At 46.0% G+C, this 21311-nt stretch overlaps 1 protein-coding gene across 1 annotated transcript in view; it reads right to left on the bottom strand.

Moving 5' to 3' along the window:
* Positions 1-719: 719 nt before the first annotated feature.
* Cpxm2 (carboxypeptidase X, M14 family member 2) overlaps positions 720-21311 on the bottom strand; it is a 115106-nt gene continuing 94514 nt past the window's right edge. The window contains exons 8-14 of the mRNA XM_087908348.1: positions 20531-20654; positions 17921-18117; positions 15699-15878; positions 12879-13176; positions 7136-7275; positions 5559-5658; positions 720-1702 (exon numbers count right to left, since the gene is read on the bottom strand). Coding sequence (XP_087764474.1) covers positions 1449-1702; positions 5559-5658; positions 7136-7275; positions 12879-13176; positions 15699-15878; positions 17921-18117; positions 20531-20654 — 1293 coding nt within the window. The 3' untranslated portion in view covers positions 720-1448. The remainder of the gene's footprint in view (positions 1703-5558; positions 5659-7135; positions 7276-12878; positions 13177-15698; positions 15879-17920; positions 18118-20530; positions 20655-21311) is intronic.

The raw sequence follows: 21311 nt of genomic DNA, 5'->3' as shown, positions 1-21311 counted from the left end.
GATTTCCCTAAGGAATCTCTTGCCAGGGAAGGTCAGACAAGGAACTTGTCCCAGGAAGAGATTTTACACAGTCCTGACTACTGTACAGGATGTACCGACTGGAGCAGAGAGGAGTCCATGTTGGGCAGGGCCGCACCTTGCCTGGGACTCTCTGTGCAGGCCTCTTGCTCTCTTATTTAATGATGGCACAGGTGAGAGGGGTCTGGGCTCGTTATTTATTCTTCTCCCCAGTAGGATCACACTGAATATTTCTTCTTCCCTTTGTATTTCACTGCAACTTCTCTTTTTCCTGGAGTATTGAGGACAAGTAGCAGAAACCAGCCAGCTGAGTCTCACCTGAGAACTATGGTTACAGGGGCACTGGGTGCTGCATACCCACATGGAAAAACCACACAAGAGGCCCTTACCATTTGCTTTACCTTTTATTTTTTATTCTCCCCAAGTCAACGAGGCAGCAGGATGAACAGAGATGAGACACACAGTTCCCTCACATGAGCCTTCAAAAAACCTCTTCCAAACTGATGTGTTTCACAAAATCCTAAGCTGGCTTTCGTTTTTTTAAGCAGAGTCGAATGGATAGACATGGCCTTCCATATGCTAACCATAACTCCCCTACTGATGGGGGCCAACTTAGAGCTCTCATACCCAGGAGTCAGAGAAACTCTGGGTTGGCCTCTCTCAAGCTCTTTCCCAGGATGTCCAGGCTGACTGCTCTGGCCTTGTTAGAAAGCATGGTCCTCAGACTCTCCCAACCTCAGAGCTAACAGAGTAGCAGAGGGTGTAGGGGTTCTCTGGGGACCCAGCTTGCATGCAACAAGCCCCTCAAGGTCTGCATCACTCTTGGGTGCTTTCCACTTCCGTCCCCTCTTAGGAAGACAAGCTTTGTTGGAAAAGGGAGCAGAGCTGACTCAGGACTCAGCCAGGCTCACTTGGTAATAAATGCCTCTATTGTCAACTGAAAGCAGAGTGTGTCTGTAGTGGTTTGGATTGTCCCCTGGGGCCAGAGAGGACGGATTTTCTTAGACTGCCTGAGAGCATCTCAAACGATAACATCTGGGACAAAGGGCTCCCCGGGTGCTGCCATGCCAACTGTGCCCTTTGTAAATGCACTGGTGAATTCGGATGTCACGCAAACAGGGGGAAGCCCCGGTTTCCCTTCCTGTATAGCCAGTGGGTAGGTGCCATTTTCAGCTGGACTCACTCAGTTCCCTCACTCCCGCCAGCCTTTCTCCGCTGCACTGTCCAAGGTATTGGGATAAACGAGAACAAAGGAAAAAAAATACCCTAAGCTGCCGGCCCTCCCCTTTGGAACCAGCCAAGCCATGTCGGTATGCTCCGGGGTGTCTCTTGAATTACAGTCAAAGCAACAGTCACAGCCTGCTACAGAGTTACTAATGGAGTGGACTTCATCTGCACAGTCTGGGGTGTGTCTCAAGTATCCGAGAGGGTCACCCACGCTGCCGCCTTTTTCGTCCCCGCAGCTTCAGGCGCCTGGCAGGTAAGCTGACAGGCTGCTTCCCAAATGTCTCCATGATTTCTCTTATCCTAGCCAGGTTCGTCTTGCTGAGTATGAAGTCACACCGAGTGGCTCCCATGTCGTAGCCAACCATGCAGTTCTTGGAGGAAGAGACGAAGCCCTCCGCCTTGGCAGTGACCACGTATTCGCCAGGGTTCAGCAGGCGCCAGTAATCCCCGTCGCTGGCTGGGAAAAAAGAAAGCAGGGCACCTCAGAGCAGATCCTTTGTAGCACAAATATTCCCAGCCTCAGTGCATGACCAGCCTAGCAGGGAGGGCCCTGAGCTCGCATGCTCAAGTGCTCACAGCACTCGGGAAGCCAAGATGTTTTCCTCCTTGGCAGCCACCTTATGTTTCAACAGGAAAGGGCAGAGTGTGTAGGCTTCCATAGCTCAGGAGCAGCGCTGAAGATGAGATCTCCAGCAGGTTTTCCTATGTACAGGGCATTCATTCTAAATGTGAACTCACAGACATTATGTCCTTGCCACAAAACAGCATTTTGCAAAGTCAGCAACTCACGGCTTCCTGGCTTCCTTCTGCATAGCAATGAATACAGAAGAATTACTTCTAAAAGGGGAGAGATTCTAAAAAGTTCAGTAACAGACTGCCCAGGAGATGGCCCTGGTGCCTGCACACGGCTCTAGCCCTCATTCTGTGGCCAGAGATAGAGAAACTTGGGACTCAAGGCAGGGCAGGGACACAACAATGCAGTAAAAGGCCCATGAACACTAGCAAGCTGCAGGCAGGCTGAGGAAGAGCCCTGATACCCAGTTCTACCACTGGTCACTTACGTGTGGGTTCCTTCCTTAGCTTCCTATGGGTCAGAACGACATCAGGCAATGGCGAACTCTGGGCTTAACTAATTCTCCATTGAAACCAAGTAAGCTCACTTTCTCATGCAGGCATGCCTGCTGGCTTCTTTCTTTCTTTCTTTCTTTCTTTCTTTCTTTCTTTCTTTCTTTCTTTCTTTCTTTCTTTCTTTTCTTCTTCTTCTTCTTCTTCTTCTTCTTCTTCTTCTTCTTCTTCTTCTTCTTCTTCTTCTTCTTCTTCTTCTTCTTCTTCTTCTTATTTATTTTATTTATTTTCATTTTTCCAGAGAAGGTTACTCTGTGTAGCTTTTGAGCCTGTCCTGACACTCGCTCTGTAGATCAGGCTGGCCTCGAACTCACAGAGATTTGCCTACCTCTGCCTGCTGAGTGCTGGGATTAAAGGCATGCTGACTTGATATTCACTCATCTCCTTTCAGCCACTCTATTCACCAATGATACTCAAAGGAGTGATGCTGAGATTCAATTACAGATGGATTACATCACAAGACATGGCCACTAAAGGATGCCATATCATCACACAGAAGCTATGACAGGAGCAGAGGACCACTCCTCCTCTCAAAGACACTGTATTTTAGAAGGAAAGTTGGGAGGGCAGAGGACATGTGAAAGGCACAGTTTGTTCACCATGGCTCAAGAAACTCAAGGATGCAGAGATCCTTAAAAGGAGAATTACATGCCAGGCTGACTGGGACCGCTAGCTGAAACATCTCTGTCTACATAACTCCATCTCTCTCTCTCTCTCTCTCTCTCTCTCTCTCTCTCTCTCTCTCTCTCTCTCTCTCTCTCTGTCTATCTATCTATCTATCTATCTATCTATCTATCTATCTATCTATCTATCTATCTATCTATCTATCTCCATATCTATCTATCTAGTGAACCCAGATCTCTGCATGCCAGACAAGCTCTACCATTGAACTATATCCCAGCCCTATGTGAAGTCTCTTATTTGATGGAAAACCTGCGTTCCCACTAAAGGAAGGCACAAGGCAACAACTGATGACTTTGGGGGAGCTCTCTCTCTCTGTATGTGTGTGCTGACATGCATGCGTATGTGAAGGTGCTCATGCATGTATGTGTGTACATGCAGAGGCCAGGGGCTGAGTCTAGTGTCCTCCTTGATTGCCCGTCACTTTGTTTACTGAGTTAGGGTCTCTTGCTGCAGCTAGAACTCACGAGTCTGGCTATTCTAGCTATCCAGCTTACCCCAGGGATCTCCTGTCTCTTATTCCTGAACATTAGGATTATGGGAGACTCAGCTAAACTGAGTCTCCAGCATTTACATGGATGTTGGGATGCGAACTTTTGTCTAAATCCTTGTGTGACAAGTGTTTTATCCACTGGATCATCTCAGCTCCTTTTCTTGACTCTGAACAGACGCTTTGTGGTTCTGTTCTCTCCTTTGGCTCTCATTGCCTTTCTTGCCTGTCTCTGTATCTACCTGTTGCATTTCTTTTTTGGCACTGGTTACCATCTGTAATATTTTTTTTTCCTCCCTAACCATCAATTTCAGGTCTCCTCCACCAGAAAGCATACTCAGTGGTCAGGGACATCTTTGCCACCGTGGCTGTAGTTCTTGGCAAACACTCAGTGCCCAATGAGCCAAGTCAAAAAGAAGAGGAAGGAGGAGGAGGAGGAGGAGGAGGAGGAGGAAATGATGGTGATCATGTTCGTATCACAGAGTCAGAAAAGGAAATATTCATTCTGTAATCTAGACATTTCCACTTCTGAAACATGAATGTCCTGCTTTCCCCTCTGCCTGGCAGATCTCTCAGAAGCTCATGGACAATGTTTTCCCACTTTATACCTGAGGCTCTTGTTATTTCTACTCCTTCCCAATGATACTTATCCTCCAACCATGTACTGGAGGACATAGAGGGAGCCACGTTCTGAGTTCTGTCCCACCAAACAACTGAGCTAGTGTTCTAGAGTAAATATTCCACGTAGCCACCATGCATGGTTAAAACTGTGGAAGTTGCTTGTCACTTATGGGGTAAAAGGGGCACCCCAAGCCTAATAGGTGTTCATTCATTAGCCACTCAAATTGATATCTTCTAAATTATGACAGCATGTGCAATTCTAACCCAAATGTGCTTTATGAAAACTCTTTCTAGCTCCCTGCCTGTGGGATTCTGCTTAATGCCTCTGTTTACATTATGCAAACTTCTCCTGAAACGAAACTTGTCGGATCATATAAGCCTCAGACAAAAATCAAGGCAGATTCAGCACTTCTGGGGAGCATGAAAGGATGGAAGCCCATAAAGAGTCGTGTGTGGAATACGGAAGGCATCTGCCCAGAGCAAACACTGGGAAATTATTTATAGGAGGAAGTGGGGGGATGAGATGCATTTCCCATTAGCTCGTCCAAACTGTCTGCCTGATTACAGGGCTTGAAATTCAGAGCCCATTAAGCAAAGCATTCTCATCTAGGCTTATAGTGCCCCAGGGCCTTTTTTACCTCCTACTGTGTAAAGCCCCTGTGTTTTCCTACATTGTCCGCCAGGCACTAAATAGTGTAAGGAATGGTCAGGGCTTCTTTAAGAAGTACTCTCTGAAAGGAGCATTTAAGCAATATTTAAAACACAGATCCCACATAGAACTAGAAGAAATAGCCCCCTTTTTCATTCATAAAGATCACTAATCTTACTTGATCTTGGCAAATTATGGGGACTTAGTCCATGTCTATTGAATTGATGGATGGATGGATGGATGGATGGACGGATGGACGGACAAATGGATGAATGAATGTATATATGGGTGTTCATAAGGAGCTACTGGATACAAATTTCCATACAATATTAGTAAAACCTTATAGACAATGGCTGTAATAAGAAGGACAAGTGGCAGAAATCCCACAGAGAGAAGCATTTTGGTGACTAACGGGAAAAAACAATGATCCCACACACCAGTCCCAAACTTCTCAGAAGCTTCCATTGCAATTGGAGTTTTGATCATTGCTCCAAACTATCCCAGGAAAGGGGCAAGGAGAAGCCAAAAATCCAGGCTGAAAAAAACCCATTTTCAGGGGTCTCTTGGGGAGCTGGAAGGAGAAGATGCTGATTCAATCCTGAATAAGAAGTTTCTACATGAGTGCCCCATGCCACTGGCACTCTGGTGAAAAAGTTTCTGAAATGCCAATCGTGAGAGAAGCCCAAGCACCACACTGCAAGGAGCAGGTATTTCTTACTGAAGCAATTTTTGCACATTCATAGATACCTGTCCGGATGTCATGGTTAACCCCTTCGACGGAGATAATGGCATTTGGGATCCCTTTTCCATGCAAATCTCTCACGATGCCTTTGATGCCCCGATGAACCTACAGCAAATGTGAGACACAGTGAATCACCAGCCAGCTCTAGACAACAACATCACAAGGAAGTAGGCAGCCCAGGTAACATCAGTCCAGCCTTCACCAAGAACATTCTAAGTACCACATCTAGTTCAGTACACACCTGGCTCTGCATGGACTTTGCAGAATGTTTTGAGGCCCATGAGTCAGAAAGTTTCTCATTGGAATGAAAATCCCCCAGAGATGAAACCATATGAAGGTCTGAGAGTTTTATTAAAATATCCCCACTGAGGCTAGGGATGTAGTACTACAGATACTACAGATGTACAATCCCTGCCCAGAGTGCATGAGGTCCTGGGTTCCAGCCCTAAGCACTGACAAAATAAAGCAAAAAAAATCTCTGGAAACTAGGAATTGATTTTTCTTTTAATTAATTTATTTTATTTTTAGATAAAATCTCATCATGCAGGCCCAGCTGGCCTGGAATTTTCTATAGAGACTCGACTGGCCTTGAACTCAAGACATTCTCCTACTTCTGCCTCCCAAGTTTTGGGATCAAAGGCTTGTACCACTAGCTTGAAACATAATTTTAGTCAGGCATGCTTATTTTGAATTTTCCTAGGTCCCATGAACTTCCCAACATAGGAGTTAGAGACAAAGGAACCAGGGGCCATCAGAAAATGACTGCTTTGGAAGCTGGGAAGTGGGGGCACATGCTTTTAATCCCAGCACTCAGGAGGCAAGAGGCAAGCAGATCTCTGTGAGTTCGAGGCCAACCTTGTCTGCAGAGTGAGTTCTAGGCTGCTACACAAAGAAACCCAGTCTTGACAAAAAGAAAAGAAAAAAAAGGGCTGTTTTGTCTAGCGCCTATCTACTGACCATGTCATACAACACACACCAGCCACAACCTGCGCCTCAGTCTCCCTGTCTGTAGGATAATGCAACAATCCAATATGGCTCAGCAACTTTCCAGTGAGAGTCTAGGCATATTATCTATAGGGGCAACTTTGACTAACTCAGACCACAACTTTAAAACTGTGTTTTCACAATCAAGGCCTTCCCTCCTTTCCTTTTACAAAGGAAAACTAGCCTTTCCCATGAGGTTCCAGGGCTGAAGCAGAAGGTGACTCACAGCTTCCTGAGATAAAGAAACTGGTTCCTACCCTCTGTGCCAGGAATCCTCCTAGGACACTTGTAGGGCAGACTCAGCTGTAAGATCCAGATGCCAGTCACGGTCATCTGTGTAGGGGTGCAGCCATAGCACGAGAAAGCTGGTGCCTAGTGTCAGCTACAGTAATCTGTGCAGGGGTGTAGTTACAGCACCAGGAAGCTGGTGCCCACTGCTAGCCACAGTCATCTGTGCAGGGGTACAGCCACAGCACCAGGAAGCTGGTACCCAAGCACTGACAGCAAGCACCATCCAACCTTCCCATGACTACGATTCTCACAGCCGCATCCTGTTTCTTAGCTTGCTCCTCTCCTCCCAGCCACATGCCCAGCATACCTGTTCCATGAACACAATCAGAGACTCCCGGTTATTCTCCCATTCCTCAGGCAGCTCACTCTCGTGCGGGTATTTATCACAGCCCACATAGATGGACAGCTCAAAGCAGTTTGTGTGGAGGTAGCTGAAATCATTCAGACCTGCCAAGTCAACCAGACATTTGAAGTAACTTAGGCTTCGAATTGCATGGGGAGGTGGCGAGAATGTTCAAAAGAACATTTAGAGGTCTTTACCTGGACAGGGAGGCAATAAAAATCTACTATAGATAAACACAGAAAGCCAAATGTGGCTGAAAAGCCATCAATTGCCACAATGGGCGACGTGTTTGATTCTCTGTATTTGACAGCTATACGGGTCTCAGATGAGAGCTTGATTAGTTCGCTATTTCAATTCATTAAGACAGCTATCCGAGTCACAACCCATCCTGTCTGCATGGTCTTTTCTGTGCATCTGTCTTCCTGCACCTCTCCTGTGCCTCTCCTCCATAAGCTGTGTCCTACAGGTCACTGCATCCTCCCCACAAGCTCGGCCATAGCTCAGTCTCACAAATAAGACAAGTAAGACTGTTATCAGTAAAATGTAAATACAGGATTCATATGTCTACAAAGGGCCATGGTCTAGGTTGGAGCCATTGTTCTTGCCTCCAATACTGTGGCTGTTTGGTAGCTGCCTGGCTATCCCACCTACCCAGGGAGCCCCCAAAGCAGCAGACCCGCATTCTGCCAATCTGGAGTATGACTGTCCCCATATGAGCTTTCTGGGGCCACCGTTACATATGACCACATCCTGGCTTAAATCAGACACTCCTTCCCATGGGCCGAGAGACCAGAAGTCCTCGGGTATGTGTGCTCCCTGCAGAGTCTTGTGGGAGCCCCCTCCCTGTCTGCATGACTTTTGCTGGCCCAGGCATTTCTTATGTCGATAGCTTGACTCTACAGTCTTCTGTATTTGCTTTTTCCTCTTTGGGTCCAGTTAAGTACACTACTCACTGATGCAGGGCACATTCAGTGACAGAGAAGGAACATCTCCAGGCCCTTAACTGCATCTTCTAAGACTGTCTTCCCAGTAAAGTAACAGTTACAGGTGCAAAGCAATTACAAAAGAGACAAGCTTTTGGGGGCTCTTTCTCAAGCCGCTACACTATCCAGTATTTGTGAAATGAATACATTATTATCATTAGGGTCCCATGGCATAAAGTAGCCCAACTTTGGGGTGGGTGGGATCTGCGGATTGGACCTAAGACATTATCCATGCTCAGCACTGAGCCCGCTCTCGACGACTGAGCTTCTTCCTCCCTCTCACTTCTCGGCGTCTCCACCTCTGAACAGGAGGTGTCTACCAAGCTATGCTCAATATCAGTAGGGAAAGCACCTTTTCATGGCACAGGGAGATCCTCTAAGGGGCCCTCCCTGCTCTCTGAGGGTCAGTTCTAGAAGGTGGAAGCTGGGGAAATAGGCTCTGTGTGGACCGAGGAACGTGTTCTCCATGTGCTTCCCCAGCTCAGCCCTCATATGGTCTTTCTCCCTTCCTGCCCTCTATGAAGGGTCTTACACTTTAAAGTCAGACTTTGGGATATTAACCCGCTGTGCCACCCTAACAACTTAACCTTTAGCAGCTGAGCTCTCTCTACTTGGTTCCAGACTCCAGACACTTGAATTTCAGCAACGAGTAAACCAGGGACTAAAGGGATACGATGGGGCTGTATTCAGGGACACGATGGGACCGTATTCAGGGATACGATGAGGCTGTATTCAGGGACACGATGGGGCTGTATTCAGGGATACGATGGGGCTGTATTCAAGGACACGATTGGGTTGTATTCAGGGATACGATGGGGCTGTATTCAGGGATACGATGGGGCTGTATTCAGGGATACGATGGGGCTGTATTCAGGGATATGATGGGGTTGTGTTCAGGGACACGATGGGGCTGTATGCAAGGACACGATTGGGCTGTGTTCAGGGACACGATGGGACTGTACGCAGCGAGCCCTTTACGAGGACAGGCCAACTCTACATTGACTCATCTATCAACCTACAGCGAGGAATTACTGAGGACATCTGGGAGCAGAGCCACCTAGTGCAGGTCTTGACTCTTAGGAGGGATTGGCTTCCTTTAAACATAAAGGTGTCATTAGCCTCACATTCTTAGGCTCTGTGAGTACTAAAATAATTGTGATAATTAAAACTGTGGAGTGGATCTTTTTCTTTCTTTTTTCTTTGTTCAAGAATCTTTGAAGTACTAGAAGCCTAAGACATGCTGGAAGCCGAAGACATGCTGGCAAACTGATAAGAAATTTCAGCCTGGAGCGGCTTGGGCCCATCCATCTCTGTCACTGACACCCTGCTCTTCAAGCGAGGCCTTGCTCAGAGCGTTCCACACAGAAGGGCTTCGACCGTGAAAGATATGTTTTTCACACCTGTCCAGAGCACCTGTGGAGCAGGATCTGCCACACTGCCTGAGAGTTCTTCCAAACATTCAGTCCTGGCAAGAGGCATCCTTTCCAACCCTCTCTGTGACTGAAGTCATTCCTATTGCCCACAGCACCCGCCCTTCTCGGGACTGACAGTGCAAGTCTGCAGCCAAGAAGAGCAAGTCACTTTGGAGTTCAAAAGCACAGGCTGCCCATGCTAGACACTTTGAAACACATCAAGCTTCACTTGTCACTGCCCCACCCCCACCCCTGCACACTCACTGACGCCTGCAGTGCAGGGTAATGAGTGAGGGAAAACAGACCAGAGAGACTGAGGGGGAGGGGACGAAATTAGAGATCAGATTTCTTTAATCTACAAAGAATGGAATCTTCAGAGTCCGTCACAGAAGAATGATGGAAAAGAATCAAGTGAGCATGTGGTTTTGCTACAAAGTCCCCGAAATAAGGGCAAGCAGAACTGGGGGAGTAAAACGTCCAATGCTGCCTATACTAGAATGCTGCAGCCTGCTTTCAGGATGTCACTATTAACAGGACACTGTCACACTCAACTGTGTCTGTTCGCAACTTAATCACAGCAGAAAAAAAATAACTTTTACTCGGAGATTCTTGTAGGTATGTCTTTAGGGCTAAACCTGAACTTTTTTTTTTAATAGGAAATGTCCCCGATAAATACAAACCAGTGTTTCTTTTGTAATGGGCATAGTGTGAAGTTGTTGCAGAGAAAGAAGTATCTCCACTTGGATTGCTGCCAAGACAGAAATGGCATCCTTTTTTAATATGTTTTGAAGTGACTATGGAAACAATTATTTCTATTTTTGTTTTCTTTTCCAAGAGAAAAGTATACTTGAGAAGTATTCGAAGACTGAATTTATAGTAAAGTAAAATACCATGGAAACTGTGTGTGGAATGGAGAACAGGGTAGGCTCAGGACATCATGGAGTCTTCTAGTTCCCTTGGAAGATGCTGTGTTAAATATTCTGACAAAGCGCCACTGGGAGGGTACTGTCTGGCTTCCAATTTCAGGTCACAGTCCAACAGAGCAGGGAGCTTGCATTGACTGGTCATAGCCACAGTCAAGGGCAGAGAGAAGTGAATGCATAAGCATGCGTATCGCCTTGCTTGGCTATGCTCAGCTCACATTTCTGGAGACATCTACCTAGGGGATGGTGCTGCCCACACCATTAACAATCCATTCCCCACCCACGTCCACAGGCCAACCCCATATAGACGATCCCTCACAGAAACCTGAGGCATTACTTTCCTCCCATAGGAACCACACGTCTCTCTGACTGTTGCCAAGTGATTTGGGGGTCTCTTGGGGGAAGCCTCTCCAGGCCCATGTGTGGGTTGTACACAACAGACTTTGACATATATCATTGGTGACAACTGGGTGGCTAGCCAATAGAGAGCAGATGCACATAGCTATTGCCACCACATGGAGATCTCAGGACACAACTCAGTCACGTCACACCTCAGCCAAGATGAGGTTCCCAGAGCCTGGTAACTGAGCACAAAGCCCTAGCTCTGGCACCACTGTACCCTGCCGCTTTCTCCCATCTGCAGTCCTGTGAAATCTGAGTATCTCACTGGCTAAGGGCCACACCTAAAACATTCCACCTCTATCAGTCTCTTACTTGGGCAGAGTACCGGCTATCTCCAGGCATTCTTGTTCATAAAAATGAGTAAGCCCCACTCACCTCTGAGAACACAGTAAGGGTTAAAGACTAGTCTTTGGAGAGTTCTGAGTGCTCATGCTGTGGAATCCACTAATGGCAGTCAGACCGAACATAACGATGAGAGGGCATATGATAGCTTATCAGTTGTCAGCTACATCTGGAATCGTCTAAAACCCAAGCAATTGGGCACACCTGTGATGGATACTATTGACTGGATCATATGAGGTGGGAAGACCCACCAAGAATCTGGTCCACATGCTCTGATGGGAGCCCACATAGAAGGACATGGAAGAAGGAAGCTTTTGCTTTTTGCCTGTTTGCCCTCGCTCTCACTGACAAGTGCATCTATCCTACTGCTGAAGCATCCCTCCACTGGTATTAGAACCTACTTCTTCAGGATTCCAACACAGACTGAAGATCAGGAGCTCTCTGGGAATTCCCCGGGAACTCAGTACCAGATTGGGACTGAACAACCACCATATTCTTGACCTTTATGTCAGGAGAAAGGGCTACTCAGACTACAGCCTGTAACCAACTCTAGTATATCTGTATCTGTATCTGTATCTCTATCTGTATCTGTATCTGTATCTGTATCTGTATCTGTATCTGTATCTGTATCTGTATCTGTATCTCTATCTATCTATCTATCTATCTATCTATCTATCTATCTATCTATCTATCTATCTATTCATCCTATCAGTTCTGTTCTCTTAAAGAACCCTGACTAATCGGCAGAGGGCATATAGAGGAGGGACAAGGGAGTTAACTCTGGACTAAAATCCATGATTGCTAATATTACCAACTTGACAGGACCTACAAACTAAGAGAAACACCCCTGGCTATGTCTCTGAGGAATTATCTAGACAGGGTCAATCAAGGTGAGAAGACCTTGGATATCACCACATCATAGACTGGGTTACTGGACTGAACAAGAAGGAAAAAGATAACTGAATATCTGTATCCATCGGTCTCTACTTCCTGACTTTGGATGCAATGTAACCATGCCTCACATTCCTGCCATAATGGACTGTATCCTCTACTGTGAGCCAACTATCCTCTAACACACACACACACACACATACACACATACACACAGACACACAGACACACAGACACACACACACACTACAACCGCCACCACCACACACACATACATACATTTCCCCCACCTCCACCAGCCCCCCACACCACCACACACACATGCACATACCCCCAACACACACCACTACCACCACACACACACACACCACTACCACCGCCACCACCACACACACATACATACATTTCCCCCACCTCCACCAGCCCCCCACACCACCACACACACATGCACATACCCCCACCACACACCACTACCGCCACACACACACACACACACACACACACACACACACACACATACCCCCCACCCCCCCACGCATACACCCCCCCAACACACACACACCACATACACACATACCCCCAACACACGGACATACACACACACCACACATCACACACATACCCCCTACCACCCCCCCCCACACACACACACACAGTTGCTCTTTGTATTTTGTCACTGCCGCAGGAAGAGTAACTAAAGCACCACCCATGGCCATTGGGGACATGATGCTAGACTGGCAGCTCTTAGACTTACTTCCAGCCACCGTGTGCCAGGAAGCCCCGTTTACAGTGCCCTCCTCCTTCTGAAAGTCTTCTGTGTGGCACACTCGCCTCCTGGCATCCGTCATGAGGCGGTGAGTGGAGGCATAGGAGTATGCCAGCCAGCGGAACACGTGATCGTCGGGTGTTGGGGTGTGCTCCTGCATCTTCCACAGGGACCGCACCATGTCATAGGGGTATGCCACCACTAGCTCACCCCCCTGTAGGTTGCCTCCCAGCACAAAGGGGATCTTCTCCATCCAGGCAATGACAGCTCTGGTCTCCATGGCCACCTGGGAGTATACAAATTTAACAAAGAGAAGGAAATTGCTTCATTGCCCTAGCTTTCAAAAAAAGGAAATTAAAAAAAAAATCAGGAATTTTGTGGAATTTATATTAGCAATATTCAGAATCTCAAACTGTGTCCTGGGAAAACTGGACTTTTTAAAAGCAATGAATAAAAAAGGGACGGCCAAGGAAATGCCCAGTTTCCACTAGAATACAGGATATTCTAGTAAATACTGAAGCAGACTTAAAGTAACATCGTTTTGTGATTCTAGTGAACTCCTGGCTTAGGAGTGTTCGCCCACAGCGACAGACAGCATAAGAAAGACACACAAGTTAGCTGATGTCTCTGGATGAAAGGCACTCACCCCAGAACCCACAAAGCTGAATCTCACCAGGCCTCTAGCTGAGGCATCAGCTGATTTTTTCTGCAAAGGGCCAGATGGTGAGTATTTGGGGCTTTGTGGGCCAGGCAGGCTCTGACACAGCTACTCAACTATGCTCCTGTAGCAGAGAAACACCATGCACAAAACGCAGATGTGTGCCAATCAAGGTCACTTAAGCAGGCCTGCGTGGGCTGTAGTTTGTGGACATCTGCTCTGTCTAGTCTCCGCCAGTCTTAAAGTCACTCTCTGTTTCCATAAGATGGAGAAGGATGCACACACATCATAGGAACACAGCCCTGGCTCCCAGAGGCAGTGAGGGCAGCTGCTCATACACAGTCAAGGGTGACGTGAAGATGTAAGCAAGACAGGGAAGGAGAGGAAATAATGGAGGGCAGTTTGTTCAAAGATGTAAAATGACTTTAAAACAATAGAAAGAAATGGGCTTCATTTGAATCAAGATTTAAGCAAACGGGAGAAGGGTAAAGTGAGGTAAGAGGATGAATGGGGAGAGGGGAGTTCACTGATTGGTGTAAGAAATGACGTGGGGGACAGTGGTGGCGCACGCCTTTAATTCCAGCACTCGGGAGGCAGAGGCAGGTGGATCACTGTGAGTTCGAGGCCAGCCTGGTCAACAAAACCAGGACAGCCTGTGACACACCTTGTCTCAAAAAAGCAAAACAAACAAACAAACAAACAAACAAAAAAGGGAACTCTGACGTATACCTTGCAATATCAAGAAAAAAGCTTATTTGGGGTTAAGGAGGACTCCGTGAGTAAAACTTTTTGCCTCGCAAGCCTAATGACTGGAGTTCAGGTCTCAGAACTCACTTAAAATCCAGATGTGGTAAAGGACAGCTCCCTGGAGTTTAGAGATGCCTGTTGAAACATTTACAAATGAAACGACGTGATGACGTGGTGTCTGCTTTTGTAAGAAGGGGGAAGGATGCCCAGGTGGAGGAAGCATGCGTTGGCACACGTCAACGCCGACACGAGTACTTGTGAGCCCTCTGCTTCTCCCTTTACTTTTGTACTTTGACTTTTTATGGGGAAAAGTTATTAAAGAGGGAAATGACAATACTAAAAGATCAAATTAAAGGTTGACGTGGTTTAATATAGACATGTAAATCAAGTCAGATAATAATAAATTACGATGGTCACACAAAGATAATTTCAGTAAGATAAAGTTGATGGCAAAGAGGGACACTGGAACTCATTTATTGTGCAGACAGAAATGCCAACTCAGGGATACAATGTGCTTGCCAGGCTTCATTAACCTTGATTCTGGTGTTTAAGCACACCATAGGCCCTGAGTCAGGTTAATTACCGAACACATCTCATTGCACAGAATCAATACCGTTCCATGCTGGGAACCCACAATCCAACCCAAGACCCAAGTCTCAGGTACAGGTGCTATGACCGGGGTGATTTCAGCCCCTCACACACCCCATTGCTTCCCATCCTAAATGAGCTGGCTCTCATTTTCCCTCGGTCTTATTTTAACTGCACATGAAAATATCAAATTTTCCTTCTCAGTTTTTTTTTTTAACCCAGTTTATGTTCCTAAGATTCATTCTTGATTTTGATGAATGCTATTTCTCAGTCTTTACCACTTTACAATGAAGAGACTGTTTATCTACACAGGTGAAAATGGGCATTAAGTAGTCAGTCTTTTGCTGTAAGGAGGCATGTACTTTGAACTCTCTGGTACTATGTGCTGGTACACACATCACCAAAAGTGAAATGGCCACATGTCACCAGGACTCCATCTTGTATATATCACCAGTAGTGACACTGTTTATACACCTAGCAATTAGTGAAAGCTGAAGATAATTTCATGAGAGAATAATTGAAATGGATGAGGATAATGATAGTAATAAATTCATGCATTTTGGGGGTGGCTATTTTGATTCTTTACAACTCTGTAGTTATAAAGAAATTCAATCAAATGACTCCGCAAAGAATTTCCACAATACCAGCTTGAAAGGCAGTTATGACCTAGGGCTGTTCCTTCTGCTGGAGAACATGAGAAAGGAGAAATAGCCTTGTCTCAATTCTCCACGCCCCACCCTCTGCGGATACCAGCAGACAGTCTTTGGCCCTTCTCTGCCTACAAATGAGAGGTTTTTTTTTTTTTTTTCACTCACTGTGGCATTTTCAGACAGATACCACTCAGGGATGGCAATGTAGTGGTTGGGCACTTTCCTTGGGGCGTTCTGCCGGTCCTCGGCCTCCCAGAGCAGCGAGTTTAAATCTGGAAAGTTGTTGTTGATATCGATCCCATCATGGGTCCAGCGTCCCAGGGACCAGCCTCCCAACTCGGAGCCCTAGAAAAGATCCAGAAGGTAAAGAGCTCTCAGATGCAGTGGAGAATCGGGGATGTGTGATGTGTCTGGGTCGCTGTGTGCATCTCCAAATCTCTGAATGCTCTTGGCTCCAGAAAAGACATCACAGGAGGGTAGAGAAAGGCCTGCTACTAACGTCTGATAAGCCACAGACAACATAGCTACCTCACTCCAAAGACGAACAGCCAGGGGACCACTCATGCCATATGGCCAAGCTCAAAAGCCTTGGGCCTCTTCTTGTACCTTTCCCTTGCCCCTCCTCCACTGCTTGGCTGAGTCTCTGAAAAGAAAGAAGCCTGGAATGGGAGTATTGCAATATCACTTACTACCCATGCAGTACCAATGTGTCTCCTGCCCAGAATCCGGGCCGGGTTTTGTTGTTGTTTGGTTGGTTTTGTTTTATTTTTTTACTCTTTGCTCTTTGGGTGCCTGCAACCCAGCTCCCAAATAAATACACAGAGTCTTATTCTTTTTTACGAATGCCCAGCTTTAGCTTATTTCTAGCCAGCTTTTCTTAAATTATCCTCACTACCTTTTGCCTTCTGTGTATCTTTCTTTCTTTATTACTCCACTGCTGTTTGTATAGCTGGGTGGCTGGCCCCTGTTGTCCTCCTCTCCTTCTTCTTGTTCTTGTTTCTCTCTCTTCTCTCACATTCTTCTCCTTCTATTTATTCGGTCTGGCAGCCCCACCTATTTCTTTCTTCTGCCTCGCTATTGGCTGTTCAGTTCTTTATAAGACCAATTAGGTGTTTTAGACAGGAAAAGTAACACAGCTTCACAGAGTTAAACAAATGCAGCATAAAAGAATGCAACATATCTTTGCATCGTTAAACAAATATTCCACGGCATAAATGAATGTAACACATCTTAAAATAATATTGTACAACACCTGACTTTAGAGTCAGTGTTGTGTCCATGGCAATATCACCCTGAATGTGCCCAATCTTGTCTGATCTTAGAGGCTAAGCATTGGTTGGGCCTGGTTAGTACTCGGATGGGAGTTATTGTTATGACTAATCAAGTATTTGTGTCAGAACCGACAAACTTATTAAATGCTATACTTTAAAGCTCACATTTGACAGGCACCTCTACTTAGTGCTTTATTTTATCCCAAATACTGTGAAATATCATTATTGATTCATGACATGATTTAATGCAATTATATACATATATATTATGCACATCTGTGGCATATACCAATGCCATATGATAATTAGAACACAAAGTATAAGCAATATCTCAGAATCATCCAAACAGTTATCATTAGGGGACAGATGAGACTATTAGAGATAATAACCAAGGCTAGCACATGCCTCCGAAGTGCTCAGCCACCCCGAGGTTCTACTGCCATGAGGTGTGCTGCTACACACTGGGTGTATAACAATGGCATTACATGTGTGGAGGCTCTCCAGCTGTGGACATACACCTCTCAGTCACTATCCGTCTCAATTCCTGCTTTGCAACCCTTAGAAACCTTGGAGATTGGAAGAAAGAATCGGAAAGAAGGCAAAACAGCTCCTGTAGGCAAAGGGTGCAGACACAGGCTCCCACCTTCAGCAAAGAAGGCAAAAGTGACTGGGAAGATGGCTCAGTTGGGAAGGTACTTGCTGAGCAAACATAAATCTAGATTTCCCCAGCACCCAAGTAAAAAAACTAGGTGCAATAGTTTGCACCTATAATCCCAGCACTAGAGAGTGGAGACAGATAGATCCCTAGTGCACAATGGCCTGATGGTCTTGCTGAATCAGTAAGGCCCAAGTTCAGATATAGACCCTATCTCAAGAACGAAAGTGGTGAAGCTATGGAGAAAGCTATTGAGGCCAACCTAAGAGCCTTCCCATGCACATACACACCTACAACATGTATCACTTACGCACATATCAAAAACAAGAGTGGTGGGAGAGAGAGGGAGGGAGAGCGAGAGACAGACAGGCGGGCAGCATCAGATTCCTGTGAGCTGGGCTAAGCACACCCTGGAGCTGGGATCTCATACTGGTTGCGTCTGGAGTCTAGAAGACACTTACTCCTTCACAGGCCTTCTCATAGCCATCAGGATTGAGGGAGGGTAGAATGTGGATCCTCGTCTCTTCCACCAAGCGGACGATGCGCGTGTTCTGCGCCAAGTACTCCTGACAGAGGAACTGAAGCAGCAGCAGCAGCAGCTCACGGCCGAGTACCTCATTGCCATGGGCCCCTGCGATGTAGTGGAACTCGGGCTCACCTTGACAAAGAAAGAGAGACACAGGCTCCTGCAGGCGTCTACACAGACCCTGGCAAGGTTTTGAATGACACAAACACCTTACAGCCATGGTTTTTTTCCTTTCAAATAAACCCTCCAAAATGTATTGGGATAATTATTTTAACTCAAGTGCTCAAGCACATAAGAAAGGCGCAGACAAGCCTGAACAACTGGAGCCATGGGGTGTGTGTTCTCACTTAGCAAGGACATACCAAATGCCTCAGTACTGGTGATTACAAGCTAAACACAAAGCACGTTCATTGCTTTTCTCTTTGATAGTGTAGTTTCTCTTGGGGATTTTCTTACTGTGTTTTACAAGGAGCCAAAGATGAACGAATATACAAAGAAAATGGTCTTAAAGGAGTCAGCTAGGACATTTGTTGGTTAGTGGTCTGGATATTCTCTCCTCTAAAACTCAGCTTGTTAATGAGAGGGGCTGTGGATTCATGTGTGTGTGTGTCTAAAATTCAAGTTCAAGTCAAGACGCTGTGACAGTATGAAGAGGCTAGGCCTTTAGGAGGGGATGAGGGGTTATCATCCTCGGAGAATGGAGCCTTCCACTGCCCTCTATCATGCAAAGGTCAGCAGAAAGCAGGACATCACCAGCCAGGCTGCAGATGTGCTAGCATCTCAATCATGAACCTCCCAGGTTCCACAATTGTGAGAAATAAATTCCTGTTGTTTATAAGATGCAGCCTTGTCTATTTTGTTATAGCAGCTAAATAGATTAGAATATCCATGCTGGGAATGGCTGGTCCCACTTCTTTTTCTTCCTTGTCAAGCAGTTCTATGTGAAGAAACATGATTTTATCTACAGGTAAGGCCTTTGCCCCCTGAAAGAAACTCCTGAGATAAACTCCTGAGACAGGAAACATGGAGGAATGTTAGACATATCTTTAGCACCATATCGTGTGCACCTATATCTCAGAGGATTTTGAGAGCCTAGCCAGTTTTACCAATAAGAAAACTGAAGGTCCACCCAGCAAGCAGGGACTTGGAGTAGTGATGGCTGAATAGGAAACAGCTGAAGGCAGGCTACATTTAAAAGCAACAGAGACGTTCTTCAAAAAGAAAAGGAAGGAAGGAAGGAAGGAAGGAAGGAAGGAAGGAAGGAAGGAAGAAAGAAAGAAAGAGAGAGAGAAAGAAAGAAAGAAAGAAAGAAAGAAAGAAAGAGAAAAGGGAGCCCTGTGATTTCAGTCATTCATAAATCAGAGGGTCTGGAATCTGTCTTTTTTTTTTTTTTTTCTTGAGACCAATTTCTCTGTAGCTTTGGAGCCTGTCCTGGAACTAGCTCTTGTAGACCAGATTGGCACCAAACTCACAGAGATCCATCTGCCCCTGCCTCCCAAGTGCTGGGATTAAAGGCGTGTGCCACCGTTGCCCGGCTGAGGAATCTGTCTTATATCCAGCCGTTTTCTCCTTTGTCTTGTGATTGGCCTCAGAAGCAGAGAGCACATTGGCATGTGGTCCCTGTGCAGCACAGGTGACTGCTTCTAACTCAGGGAGCTGTGCAACTCTTCTAAGATATGAGGGACACAGAACCAAAATCTGCTTGTTGGTGGGATAGGTGATTCATGCCCTGAATCACAAATGCTCTCATGTAGAATGTGGGGAGATGCCTTCAAATTAGACAAGAAGCTACTGAAGATGGGGCGCCATCATCTGGGTTGGGAAGCTGGCATAGTTAGCACCAGCTGCCAATGTGACACAAACCTAGAGTCACCTGGGAAGAGAGAACCTCGGCTGAAAAAATATCCACATCAAACTGGCCTGTGGCCATGTCTGTGAGGTTATTTCTTTTTTTAAATTGATTTTTATTGAGCTCTGCATTTTCCTCTGCCCTCCTCCCTGCCTCTCTCCTCCCCTTTAACCCTCTTCCAAGGTCCCCATGCTCCGAATTTACTCAGGAGATCTTGTGTTTTTCTACTTCCCATGTAGATTAGATCTATGTATGTCTCTCTTAGGGTCCTCATTGCTGTCTAGGTTTTCTGGGGTTGTGATGTGTGGGCTGGTTTTCTTTGCTTTGTGTTTAAAAAACCACTATGACAATTATCATGTGTATTCACTCATAAGTGAGGCTATTTCTTAACCACTAATTGATATAGAGAATTAACCACTAATTGATATAGAAGGACCCAGCCCGTTGTGGGTGTACCACCCCTAGGCAGGCGCTGCTGGACTATATTTAAAAGGTACTTGAGAAAGACCATAAGCAAAAATTCTTCCTTGGCCTCTGCTTTAGTTCCTGCCCCCAATTCCTGCTTGAACTCCTTCCCTGGTTTCCCTTGATGGTGAGCTAATACCTGCCAGTCCAGACAGACCCTTTCCTCCTAAGCTGCTTTTGGTTACGACGCTTCTTACAGCAACAGAAAACAAAGACAGAAATCCATCTCACCAACTTCATGCTCCCCAGGGTGGTCAGAGATCTCTACAGCATACAACTTCAGGCCCTGGTGGCTTTTGCCAATGTTGTAAATTCTGGTGATGTTGGGGCACATTTCATTCACAACCTTCATCAACTGAAAGACAAGATAAAAGAAAGGTTTTGAATGGTGATAGCCTCAGACTTAAAAAAAAAAAGGACAAAAAAGCAGTGCTCCCCAAAAGACAGCTATTTCCACAGCCTCTCACCTCAGCACCCCCTCCTTCCCACAGCTCTGCTGCTATACCTCTGTCTAGAACACCCTCTCTGGTCCCCCATTTCCCAGAATAATACCCACCTTTCCAGCCAGAGCCTATCCTTTGACCATCTCCTCTAAGGAGAAGCTCCTGGCCATTGCCTGCCCTGGCCCGGTACTCTTAGGACACTTGATTATATTATAGTGATAGCCTCTTGCTACATACTGAATGTCGGTGTTCCTCAGCTGAAATCTAATCAATGAAATAGCATTAAAAGGTGAAGCATTGGGTCCAGCAAGCCCTAGCTGCCAACCTGAGTTCCATGGCTGGAACCCACATACAGGAAGGAGAAAACCAACTCCCACAAGGTGTCTTGACCTCAGCAAGTGCATGGATGCCTGCAAGCGCCCATATCCTAACACACTGAATAAATAAATGTAACAAAGTAGCATTTTTTTATAAAAAGAAGTGAAAAATTAGGTGGTAATTATGTCATATGGGTGGAGACTTTGTAAACATGATTAGAACCCTTTAAAAGAGGCAACGGACTTGTGTGT

This window comes from Myodes glareolus, chromosome 7 (genome assembly GCF_982192425.1).
Source record: "Myodes glareolus chromosome 7, mMyoGla1.1, whole genome shotgun sequence".
In the NCBI taxonomy this organism is placed as follows: domain Eukaryota; kingdom Metazoa; phylum Chordata; class Mammalia; order Rodentia; family Cricetidae; genus Myodes; species Myodes glareolus.
The sequence above is the reverse complement of the archived record's forward strand: the minus strand, read 5'-3'. Positions and strand labels throughout refer to the sequence as shown.